General features: G+C 34.6%; 2 protein-coding genes across 3 annotated transcripts; one reads left to right on the top strand and one right to left on the bottom strand.

The window, feature by feature from the left end:
- Positions 1 to 2,840: 2,840 nt before the first annotated feature.
- Positions 2,841 to 5,349, top strand: LOC17883220 (pentatricopeptide repeat-containing protein At4g08210). Its single transcript, XM_006287129.2, has one exon. The coding sequence runs from the start codon at positions 2,901 to 2,903 to the stop codon at positions 4,968 to 4,970; it is 2,070 nt and encodes a 689-aa protein (XP_006287191.1). The 5' UTR covers positions 2,841 to 2,900; the 3' UTR covers positions 4,971 to 5,349.
- Positions 5,350 to 8,155: 2,806 nt separating this feature from the next.
- LOC17884520 (oxysterol-binding protein-related protein 1C) lies at positions 8,156 to 12,628 on the bottom strand. Of its 2 annotated transcripts, none has more exons than XM_006287017.2 (10): positions 11,796 to 12,628; positions 11,346 to 11,702; positions 10,651 to 10,747; positions 10,105 to 10,544; positions 9,868 to 10,023; positions 9,613 to 9,780; positions 9,386 to 9,526; positions 8,882 to 9,112; positions 8,678 to 8,791; positions 8,156 to 8,578 (listed from the first exon to the last, which is right to left on the bottom strand). In XM_006287017.2, the coding sequence occupies exons 1-10, from the start codon at positions 12,381 to 12,383 to the stop codon at positions 8,408 to 8,410; spliced, it is 2,463 nt and encodes an 820-aa protein (XP_006287079.1). In that variant the 5' UTR covers positions 12,384 to 12,628; the 3' UTR covers positions 8,156 to 8,407. The 2 variants fall into 2 exon arrangements, with proteins under 2 accessions (XP_006287079.1, XP_023636499.1); XM_023780731.1 differs by having other exon boundaries at positions 10,105 to 10,541.
- Positions 12,629 to 12,831: the final 203 nt, after the last annotated feature.

The following is a 12,831-nucleotide window of genomic DNA, read 5'->3' as shown; positions in this document are numbered from 1 at the left end:
CCTTACTTTTATATATATGATTTTAAATAATTTTCCACCAATAAACCTTATAAAATTTGTTGAGTGATATATGATTAATTTCTTTCATTTTCTTTGCCATTTGATTATAACTTATAGTGTAATTAAATTTTGTATTAAATGATTGTCATAAACATTTATTTATTTATTTATTTTGTTCAATGATATATGATTAAGTCCTTTCATTTTCTTTGTCATTTGATTATAACTTATAGTGTAATTAAATTTTGTATTGAATGATTATCATAAACATTTATTTATTTTTTTAAAAAAAATTAAAGTCTTAAATATTTTTCCACCAATAAGGAGAGAGTGGAACCTTACTTTTATATATATGATTTAAATAAATATTTAAACTAGACCAAATATGTATAAAAGTAGTTGACAAAACAATATATATATGTATAAAAGTAAAATAGAAAATGGAAACTTAAACATGTGGAATCAAAACTGGGTGACTATAAAAGATTTGTGTAAACTAGAATGGAAAACCATTAGACTAACAACAACTTTAACTATGTGGCCTTAATATTTTCTTAATTTTGATGTGGCCTAAAGCAAAGGCTTTACTTGCCTTATGGTAGGGCCGGCCCTGAAAATATGTATATGGTGCAAATGTAGCAATGGACTTGTAGAGAATCTAAAACTGCATTTGACAAAAAAAATTTTAAATTTTTTATAAATTAATATAGGGAAATCAGTGATACTATTAAAAATAAGTTATCGAATGCGATTAATCACTGATAAACAGTGTTATCGAATTCTAATATCAGTGATTCTTCAGTGTCATCTCTATTAAAAGTTAAAGATCTGCTTGATATCAGTAGAAGACAGTGGAGAAGAGATATCCTGGAATCAATTGAGGGGCTAAGACCGAGTGGAAGAAACAGGCATGATGGTTACACATGGGACTATGCTCAAACAGCCCACTACTCGGTGAAATCTGGATATTGGGTTCTAACTCAAGTCATTCTTCCAAGGAAAAGACCTCAAGAGGTAACCCAGCCTAGCTTAAACTCTCTTATCTATCAGGTGTGGAAAACAGAAGCCAGCCCCAAAGTTCAACATTTCCTTTGGCGATGCTTGAACAATTGTATCTCAGTGGCCAGAAACTTATCTTATCGTCACTTATCTAGGGATAACTTCTGCTCAAGATGCCCTCACCAAGAAGAAACCATAAATCACCTGTTGTTTCAATGTACTTATGTTAGACAGGTCTGGGCTATCTACCATTTTCCGGCTCCTCCAGGTGGAAGTTGGGATGACTCTATATATGCTAATATGTTTCATGTTCTGAATGCTAAATCCAACTATCCTCAAAGAGATGAATTACCTAAAGTTGTGCCCTGGTTGCTTTGGAGACTTTGGAAATCCAGAAATGAGTTCATTTTTAAAGGAAAGGACTTTGACGCGCAAGATACTGTGAGAAAGGCACTGGAGGATGCTGAAGAGTGGAACCAGAGAAAGGGTCAGGATGCTCTGAAAGATAGACAGCCCACACTACGAGCTAGTAACGAAGAAAAATGGAGACCCCCTCCAAGATGTTGGGTTAAATGTAATACAGATGTTGCTTGGAATGGTGAAGATACTCAAAGTGGAATGGGTTGGGTTCTGCGGAATTGCAGCGGTGAAGTCCTATGGATGGGAGCACAAGCTCTTAGAAGAACCAGATCTGCTTTAGAAGTGGAACTGGAGGCGATAAGATGGGCAGTCACCTCAATGTTAAGGCTGGATTTTCAGAAGATCATCTTTGAATCAGACTCATTGGTGCTAGTGAATCTGTTAAACAATGATGAGAACTGGCCAGCTTTTGCCCCACTAATCCAGGACATAAAAGATTCGCTCCCATTGCTTGAGGACTTTAAGATTGTTTATACTCCAAGAGGATGTAATGGCGTGGCTGATCGAGTAGCAAAGGAGTCTCTTTCTTTCGAGAACTATGACCCTAAGTTGTACTCGTTAATGCCGAATTGGATACAAAGCAATGTAATGGTCGATAAACCAAGTGTACTTTGAGTTGGTTAATGAAAGTTGAAGTTGAGCCAAAAAAAAAAAAACAAAACAAAAAATATCAGTGATGAATCGTGTTAGTATTAATTTAACAGATAATATGTATTTTATCCTGATAACATATTAAAAAAAAGTTATCGAATGCAACTTAGATATTGTCGGAGATTTGTTCAGAGCATTAGTAGCTTCCTCTAGTCTATCTTATATTAATAATTAAAAGCCTATTTTTTTTGTTTTTTCTAAATAAAGCTAGGGACCCTCTAGTAACTTTGCCTCATATTGATTTTTTTTTTTCAGTTTATTTAGGTACCAATTTTTAACTAACCATGATATTTTTTAGTTAATTTCTCAGTCATTTATTGTTAGTTTTGGTTATTTTTGATTTTAAAAAAACCAACTGAACCGAATTCGATGGATTTTTGATTACGGTTATTTATTTGAATATCCGAACCAAACAGAATCGAAAGGAAAACCGAACCAATCCAAAAAAATACTAAAATAACCGAAAAGTTATTATAGTATTCGAACTAACCAAAACAGAGCGTATCAAACCGAAACCCAATGTCAAGCCCATACATAATTTTCTTACTTTTCGGTATTGAAAAGCGTGTCGTTTACTGTTTCTCAAACAAACAGCGTGGTGTTTTTTATTTTTTCAAACAAACTACCTTCCGTTTTTATGTTAAGACCATTGGTTTGCAATGCTTTTTTTTTTTTTTTTTGAACAAAATTGGTTTGCAATGCTTTTGTCTCAAAGTACCAACGAAGAAAGACAAGACAAACATTTCATCAGTTATCACAACTTACTTGGTTTACCTATTAGGATCATAAAATGTGGAATTTGTAATGTTTTATTGTATTTCGTAGTGTAAATGGTTATGGACTTCAAGCTTATAGCAGCAGGGTTGCGTCATTGTGGGAAGCTACAAGCTTTTCAGCGTGGTGAATCGATTCAAGCTCATATAATGAAACAAGGGATCTCTCAGAATGTGTTTCTTGCAAATAACGTAATCTCAATGTACATTGATTTTAGGTATTTGGGTGATGCACATAAAGTGTTCGATGAAATGACTGAGAGAAATATTGTTACTTGGACAACGATGGTTTCTGGGTATACTTGTGATGGGCACCCTAGTAAGGCTATTGAATTGTACAGAAGTATGTTGGAATCTGAAGAAGAAGAAAGGCCTAACGAGTTTATGTATTCCGCGGTTTTGAAAGCGTGTGGGTTAGTGGGTGATCTTCAGTTGGGTCGTTTGATTCATGAAAGAATTGGTAAAGAGAATCTGAATGGTGATGTTGTTTTGATGAATGCTGTTGTAGATATGTATGTTAAGAATGGGAGACTTAGTGAAGCTAATAACGCGTTTAAGGAGATTTCAAGGCCTAATTCAACTTCGTGGAACACTCTTATTTCTGGTTATTGTAAAGCAGGTTTGATTGATGAAGCGGTTTGTTTGTTTCATAGAATCCCGTGGCCAAATGTTGTGTCTTGGAACTGTTTGATCTCGGGGTTTGTTGATAAGGGTAGTCCTCGTGCGTTGGAGTTTCTAGTTAGGATGCAGAGAGAAGGACTTGAGTTAGATGGTTTTGCTTTACCATGTGGCCTTAAAGCTTGCAGTTTTGGAGGCTTATTAAAAATGGGTAAACAGCTGCACTGCTGTGTCGTAAAGTCAGGTCTGGAGTCTAGCCCGTTTGCGCGCTCTGCTCTTATAGATATGTATGCGAACTGCGGTTTTCTAATTGATGCAGCTGATGTTTTTCATCAAGATAAACAGGCCATCCGTAATAGTGTTGCGGTTTGGAATTCAATGCTCTCGGGATTTTTGATTAACGAGGAGTATGAATCGGCATTAACGCTGCTTTTGCAGATGTATCAGTCAGATTTGTGTTTTGACTCCTACACTCTAAGTGGTGCCTTAAAGATCTTTTTCAACTTAGCAAACTTGAGACTTGGGTGTCAGGTACATGGTTTTGTTGTAACCAGTGGTTATGAGTTTGATTGCATCATAGGAAGCATTCTTGTTGATTTACATGCAAACATTGGGGATATACAAGATGCATATAAACTGTTTCATAGACTTCCAAATAAAGATATCGTCGCTTTCTCTGGCCTGATACGAGGTTGTGTGAAAGCAGGGTTCAATTCTTTAGCATTTTATCTGTTCAAGGAATTAATCAAGTTGGGACTCGATGCCGACCAGTTCACCATCTCAAGTATTCTCAAAGTTTGTTCGAGTTTAGCGGCTCTTGGATGGGGCAAGCAAATTCACGGGTTGTGTGTAAAGAAAGGTTATGAATCAGAACATGTCACAGTGACAGCTCTAGTAGATATGTATGTAAAATGTGGTGAGATAGACAATGGTGTAGTGTTATTTGATGGTATGTTGGAACGAGATGTTGTCTCTTGGACAGGGATAATTGTTGGATTCGGACAAAACGGACAAGTAAACAAAGCGATTCAATATTTTCACAAGATGATCAATTCGGGAGTTGTACCAAATGAGGTAACTTTTCTCGGGCTTCTTTCTGCTTGCCGTCATTCTGGACTTCTTGACGAAGCAAGATCCATCCTCGAAACGATGAAATCTGAATATGGTCTTGAACCGTATCTAGAGCATTATTATTGTGTAGTTGATCTTCTTGGTCAAGCTGGGCGATTCGAAGAGGCAGAAGAATTGATAAACAAAATGCCATTGGATCCCGATAAAACGATATGGATGTCTCTGCTCACTGCTTGCGGAACTCACAAGAATGCTAGACTTGCTACCGTAATTGCTGAGAAATTGGTCAAGGCTTTTCCTGAAGATCCTTCTGTTTATACATCTCTTTCAAATGTTTATGCTACGTTGGGCATGTGGGATCATTTAAGTGAAGTGAGAGAAGTGGCTAAGAAGTTTGGGGCTAAAGAATCTGGAATGAGTTGGATTGAGATTGCCTGAAGCAAAATGTAAATTGTTGGAGCAACTAGTAGGATCATCTACGCACTCAACTGCAGCGCCAAAGACAGTTCAAAAACTCGCGACATAGGCGACGACCTGGCTGGATCGGCTGCGGCATATCAGGCTTCATGACCGAGTTTGATACCACCGGATGTTATATTTTCACGACAATCCATTGCGTCATCCGCAACGTGATCCTCTCTACTGCAAATACATATGAAAAGCTACTTACTTAGGCCTCATGTCTCCATGGCTTTGCTCGAAGTTTAATATTCTTGAAAGCTTCTGAACACATCCCCTTGTTTTATTTTCATTTCTGAGCTCTTATAAACAATGCTGGTTTTGATTAATTACAGTAATCAAATGCTGGTTTTGTTTATTAACTACCATCAATGCTAGTTAAACAAATTACTGTAATTAATTAGGTTCGGACCCGCGCTACAGCGCGGGGGAAATATTTACATATATATATAACTTTTAACGGATTAGAATATGTTACATTTTAATTTTATTGCAATCCAGTCGATTACGGTGAAACATATATTTGTATAGTAAGTTTAAATAAAATAATAAAAGAAAAAGTTAGTAAATAATTATATATTGAGTTTTGATACAGGTGAAAATTTAACAGCACGAAATAATATTTGTCGATAAAATATTCATTTTGACCATTTTGTAGTAGAAGTAGGAATATATGTAAAATTACATATTTACAATAATTTTTTTGAAGGACCAACCCGTAACAGAATTCATTTCGTAAAAAACATTATTCATAACTCGCTTTATTATTATAATTGTGATTTAACAAACTACCCGTGAAAAATATAAATTTTAAATAGTTTGATATATAATATATTTTATCAATTAAAATTATGTCTCCAAAATTACATTTATGTCTTAAAAAAAATTCCATATTATAAATTCTAAAGTTTATATATATTTGAACCTCTTAATCATAATATTTTGAAACTTTTAAAATTTTTAAATATGCTCATGTAACAATGGTTTTAATATTGGTCATACTTATAATAATTTTAAACCATTGTCCAAAATATTTAATCGAGTGTAGTTGAGTATTATATGTCCGTTTCAAAAAGTTCAAATTGCAGTATATGCAAAAAAAAGTTAAATCATTATTAAATATTTATATTATATAGTATAATATCATAAATTAAAAATAAGATCAAATAAAAGTGAAAGAAGAATAATAATTATTTTAATACATTATATTAAATTAGTTAGAGAAATATTTGGAAATCCTCTAATTAGTTATGGAAATAATACAATCCTAAAATTAGATATGGAAAGTATCCGATGTATGTATCCAAACCCATTTTAATATCCACTTTTGAAGTATCCAATTGTTGAAATCGGGTTAACTTTTTATTTTTGACCCGACCCGTATTTTATTTTGTACTTCTCTTTTACTAATATAGAGATTTTAGAGAAATACCTTTAAATAGCACCAAAATACTTCATATGTCCAATTATGTAAGAGTTTTTGGCTAAAAACACAAAGATTAAGAAACAATAAATATTGTATTATTTAATAAAATTCAGCCAATAGGAAAACATACTGAAGAATTTAAATTGTCAAATATAAAATTGATAGAAACTTAGAAAAATTGTCAAATATAAAATTGATAGAAACTTAGAAGAATTTAAACAACCAATATAAAAAATGTATAGAAACTTAGAAAAATCTTATAAAATTGAGCAGAGAAAAAAAGCCTAAAAATATATATATATATATATATAATGGGACAGAGGAAGTATGTTTTATGGACAACTAGTTGTAGACCCGCGCTACGCGCGGAGGTTTATTTATTTTTTTTTATATTTTAAAATTTATATTTTGATTTTTCTTTGTTTTTTGTTAATTTTTTTGTTTTTACTGTTGTCATTGTATTAACTTAGTATATGAAATATTTATTGTTATTTGTTTAACTTTGATTTAGGTCAAATAGAAGCTGTTAGAACCTTACATTTCAAAAGCCTTTAATTCTCGTAGGCCAAATTATTCTGGTGAATCCACTTATTTATTTATGCAAGTGTTTTCATTTTACTTTTTAGTTTTTGTTTCTACTTCTTATGTCTAAAATCGGTTGTGTTCTCGTTTGAGGTGGCTTCGGATGACATCAATTTAGTGGTATATCTATCTGTGTAGCATAAATATCCTTGTTTTGTATTTTGTTTTTGTATTTAGCCATATTAATCAAAAAATTGATTATTACTTTATAAATAGATATTATAATAAAGTAATGAACCTTAACATTACTTGAAAAATTATTGGCAAGGTCCAAAAGTTGAGAATGATTTGTGGATTTTGCGCGGATTGTTGTATTTTTTATTTATTGATTTGGCGATCTCTTGTTTATTATCTATTTATTTTGGTTTGTTATGTTTTTGTTTGTTATTTTTATTTGTTATTTTTTTTTGGTATATTTGTTATTTGTTATTGTTATTTAACATACATATTAGTATAATCTACTTTATACTAATTTAACATATTTATTTTATTATAATTATTATCTGAAAGGACTTTTCATTTTTTTTTTTTGAAAAAACTTGTTTACATGTGTATAAATCTTTAACTTAAATGATAAAATGGTATAAATAAATTATTAAAACTAAATAGTAAAATGATGTGAATGATGTTTGAAAGGATTTTTCATATTTCTTTTTGAAAAACTTGTTTACATGTGTATAAATATTTAGATTAAAGAATAAAATGATATAAATAAATTATTAAAATTAAATAATGAAATGATGTGGATGATAATTAGAATGATGAGGTGGCTTAAGGAGAAGAGAAAAAAAGTTAACTTTATATATATAGATTATAGCACACACTCTACTAATTTCTAAAATAGCACTAATTAACACAATTATAATTAATAATTTTTAAGAACATTTTTAAAAAAATTAGTTTGGGTTGACTATGTTACATTTAATGCATAGTTCTTAGGTGTATGATTCATTATTTAGAGTTTATAATTTAATTTGGAAAATTTAATTTTGATTTATAGTGCTAATTTTGTTTCAAAAATATGATAGCGTGTGCTAAATTTGGAAGAACATATATTTTTGAGAATTGCCAGTAATTTTCAAGCCCTATTATTTTATTGAAAATATGACCGTTATTATCTCGCAACTCATCGTTTCTGTTTGGGACGAAATCAACATTTTTTGTAATATGATTTGCACATACTTCCACTTACAAGGGTTGGGGCAAATTTGGGTATGAGACGAACTATTTCATGATATACAAAGAACCAAAACAAAAAAAAAGACTGGAGGTAAAGGTCCTGTAACGTGGTAATGGCGAGTTAAAAGAATAATGAGATGTAAAAAGAAAACAAGAATAATAAGAGAAGAAGAAAGAAGTTAATACTTCGTGCTTTTAAGAATCGAATTGACTTATAATCAATTTCTTTTTACTCTATCATCTGTTGATCGGATTCGACTTGGCCGAAGATGTCTGGACAGTCTACCCATAATCGATTCTCTCGGGCTTCCCAGTAACCGCCTTTGTATCGGTATGACTCGCTTCCTTTCTCCTTCATGAACCATCTCGGCTTCCATCCTCTCTCCTGCATCTTCCTAGCCTGTCTCGTCATACGACGACCCAGTTTATATAGCTTGTGAGTTCGGATTCTCAGTAGAAATTTGCGAAAACTGAACAGTGGTGGTGTAATTTGTATTACCTGACGTTGTCGCTGTTCCAGCCGCAACTTTTCTGTGTTGGCCATTTCAAACTCTCCGTTCTCTAGATACCTTTGGTCTGGTCTCAATCGTGAATCCGTTGGTGGTAGACACTCCTACATAAATTTCGGCTTTTGTGTTTGAATTGTGTTCTTATTAAAGATTAATTTATGAAAATAACAAACAGAATTCTCTGTGACATTCACCTTCAGCCCAGGTGTAAGCTCATTCAAGGTGATTGCGAAACGTGTTAGATTATACTTTGTTGCGTTTCCAGGAGGTTTGCTCCGTTTCCAGAGAAGTTGAGCTCCTGACATAGCTTCGTTTAGTTTCCCCTTCCCAGAACAATCACCCGTCACAAAATGCATGCTCTCATCCCATTTACCAAACATGGTTGCCACTGTCTTCCCACTCTTGTCTTGAACTATACCATGAACCTGTGACGGAGACAATAACTTAATGCTCCACAACGTAAATCTCAGACTATCTCACAGCTAAGTAGGGCATAGAAACCTAGCCAAAGTATGTCATTTGAAACCAAACTTTACTTGGAAATAAAACAATAACATCTTCCAACCGAACAAAATACACAGACGTTCTATAATCACAAGAAGTACGTTTTGTAATACACAAATGTAAAACTATATTATTCTATGCAAAAATGGAACAAAAGCCAAACCAAACTGAAACTTTTCAAAGTTAATACATACCTGATGAGGATTCCGGTCTATGATGGACTGCTCCTTGAATTTAAGTTTACATGAGTATTCAGCACTGCCCTCAATACGCATTGTACCGTAGTGATCACAGTACAGTTTACCAAGTATGAGATTGTATATTGATGTAGTCACCTACATGTTTAAAGAAAGTGCAGTATCAGTGAACAACGAATTTGCTTGGTAAATGGTTATTAGCTTGGTAAATGTTTGATTAGTACCTTACTCCACTGAAGGATTTCTCCATCATCAAATTGCAAAGTCAATACACCAACAGGATCAAGCTGAATAGATCGACCCCAGAATTTGCTCCTTAAATTGCTGTCTCCCCAGAATTTCCATCCCGTGCCATCACAATGGCATGCCACAACCATAGGATGATGACTGACCTGACACCAAAACGAATAAGAGGTCTGAATAGCTATAGCTAATGAGTAAAACAGAGAAAAGTAGAATTGCATGTTGTGAACTGAAACCTTTTCTGAGAAAAATTTAAGGCCTTTGTCTGGAAAGTCTGCCTCGTATGTTTCACCTAACAATGGATTAAAAGGTTTGCACATTCTTCCTTCGGTTGATGCATACCCAGATACAGCAAAAGCAGCTACATTAAGAATCCTCATGAGGCTATTTCCCTGAAAAGGTTCCAAGTACTGAGCAATATTCAAGATGCTACCATAAGGGTTTAAGATGAGACAAGCATTCAGATGGTTTACCCTTTTGCCATATTCAAATGCTCGGTCAAGAAGGTACGAATATTCCAAATCCTCAAAACATTTCTGTAAGGAAGATAGTGGCTCGTTGAAGTAAACAGGAAGACAGACTTTTGTTAGATCCTTTCCTATATTGTCTTTTATCATTGACCAAAGGCTAACACTTTTCTCCTTTTCAACCGGATCAGGTAAACTCTTCCTCCTTTTGACGCGAGGATAGTTGCATCCAATAGACTTGATGGAAGGATCAATATCATCTTCTGACTCAAAGCCATCATCTTCAGAAGAAAATGATGATGTACGAAAACCAGAACCACTACTTTTGAAAGAACTTGAAGAAAGAAAGTCACGCGTATCAAAAAAGGTATTTTCTTCCTCATCGTATTCTTCCTCGGCAGCATCACCTCGTTCATTATCATCATCAGATTCGGTGGCAGTACCTTCTGAGATAAAAAGGAATCAAGTCAAATGCAAACTAGAGTCAAAATATAGGTAAATGAAACAGTTATACGCAGGAAAGCTAGGCTCAGGAATGGGTCGGTAACTCACCACTGAACTTTTCATGTCTTAAATCACTGGAACCTCCATTTTCAGCCTGTCGTTGACTCTCATCTACAACTGTGTTCTCCAGATCTACCTTTTCTGTCTAGAAAGTAATGCAGAAAGAGCAGCTTCTTAGCAGAGTACTTCTAAACTCTCTAATAAAATTTGCAGGATGTCTAAAACACTAAAAATAACCAAGATACTGGATACGATACCCAGCAAAATGAACAAACTCAACAATTTTCCCTCCAGTAAAATGGCGGAGCCATAATCTCTATTCACCGGTGACCGGGATCAATACAAATTTTAACGAAAACAAATGCATAAACGTCACTAAATCATAACAATCTCATCACAAATATAAATCCTATATATGTTAACCTGTTTATTTATGATAGGATTTTTAGGCTTAATATTATGTATAACTCAATATAATTATTGAGCTTCTGTTTGTACATAACCAAAATTTCATAGGGCTCTATATTTTTGTTGGACATGGATCAATTAAATATTTTTAACGAAAGTTAAGCTATTTTCCAAAGTTCCATAGGTTTCATTAGACCCCTAAGGTTCTTCATTGGCTCATAACAGGTCATCCAGTTACTCCAATTAAACACCACCATTGCACACAGAGCATAACAGTCAACATGAAATCAAAATGAAAGAGTTTGAGCAGCTTTCTGTTGTTAAAGTTGTAATACCTCCAACTGTCTAAGGGTATCAATGAGAAGCCATTGCTTCTGCTTGAGAAGAACCAGCTGGCTCTGGAGTGCTGAGAACTCAGACTTCATAATTTGCTCACAGTCCTGAATAGCTAACTCATTTACTCCTTCCTCAATCAACCTTAGCCTAAGCTTCTCAGTCGACATGGCTAAATTGTTAGTCGGAGCCATCAATTCACTGTTAGACATCCTTGGAAACATATCTTTAACAGCTTGTAAAGCCTCAACCCAAGTTGTTCTATCTTCTCTAGTCTCTGCACGTAAGTGAAGCCTCTTGGTACCGGTGAAAATAGAAAATCTCTTATCATCTGATCTACTCTCCCTAACTGAAGAAACCTACACAGAACAAATACGATCAAAATGAATAAATCATTTCAATCATAGCAATACACAGTTTCAGAAGCAATTTCCCAATTAAGGTATGCGAACCTTGAGATGGACTTCTCCAAATGGCTTGCGACGGAGTTGGCCACTACTACTACTGCTACTAGCACGCCTATGATGCCTAGAGATCATACGAGCAGACTCATCTCCAATCACTTTAGATCCTTTCTCAGTTTCAGGACTAACAAAGATCTTATCAGGTCCATGAATTTTATAATACGAAAGCACACCATCCTGCAAAACGAACCACCTAGGTCTCCATCCTCTACCATAGTTCACCCACTTATACAAAATCCCAGCGATTCCATTCCCAACGATATCGTTAATCTTAACATCAACCGGAGGTTCTCTAACCGCCGCCGGCAAAGCTAAAACGCGTTGCCCCAATCGATTCGCTACATCACTCTGATGATTAAACGAGAGACTATGAATAAGATTATCAGATTGACCTGAATGATGATGATTATAACTCTGGGAAGCAGATCGAGTCATAATAGGTTCGGATCTCGCGGAATTGAACGGTGCGCCGGAGGATGTAGCGTACATAGGTAACGACGGTTGTGGCTCCGGTAGCGGCGGCATCGAAGGAGAGTGATGATCGGAAACAGTGGAAACGCAACAAAAGGGATGCATGTAGTAAAAAGATGAGAAATCGAAATAGATTGATTCCGTTGGATCAAATGATTGTGCGGCGGACGGTGGTGGTGGTGGTGGTGGTGGTGGAGAGAAGAGAGAGAGTAGCGTTCATGGTGTAGAGAGAGAGAGAGAGGATTTGAGAAATGTTGAAGAAGGAGAGAAGAAGAGAGAGGTTTGTTGAAAAAAATTGGTCAGAGAAGAAAGCGAAAAGTTCGGTAGGAGAAAGAAGAAGAGTCACCGGAGAGAGAGAGACGCCAAAGCTTTTTTTTTTCTTTCTTTTTTTTTTTTTTTTTTTTTAATATATAGAGTGGAATGACTTGAACGAAGGGGCCAAAAAATTCGGTGCCGTCGTTGAGGTGTCGTTGACGACGTGGCGAGGAATACAGTAGATTCGTCACTTGTTTTTTTTTTTTTTTCTTCTTTTGATTTTTGAATTTAATTTTAG

Source organism: Capsella rubella, unplaced genomic scaffold (genome assembly GCF_000375325.1).
Source record: "Capsella rubella cultivar Monte Gargano unplaced genomic scaffold, Caprub1_0 scaffold_6, whole genome shotgun sequence".
Taxonomy (NCBI): Eukaryota; Viridiplantae; Streptophyta; class Magnoliopsida; order Brassicales; family Brassicaceae; genus Capsella; species Capsella rubella.
The sequence above is the reverse complement of the archived record's forward strand: the minus strand, read 5'-3'. Positions and strand labels throughout refer to the sequence as shown.

Excerpts from the sequence above, each read along its gene's own strand:
- LOC17884520 (XM_006287017.2), bottom strand. The coding sequence starts at position 12,383 with ATGCATCCCTTTTGTTGCGTTTCCACTGTTTCCGATCATCACTCTCCT. Across the intron at positions 10,024-10,104 it reads CATTTGAATATGGCAAAAGG|GGAAATAGCCTCATGAGGAT; the intron begins GTAAACCATCTG and ends GAACCTTTTCAG. Across the intron at positions 9,781-9,867 it reads TTAAATTTTTCTCAGAAAAG|GTCAGTCATCATCCTATGGT; the intron begins GTTTCAGTTCAC and ends TTTTGGTGTCAG.
- LOC17883220 (XM_006287129.2), top strand. The coding sequence starts at position 2,901 with ATGGTTATGGACTTCAAGCTTATAGCAGCAGGGTTGCGTCATTGTGGG.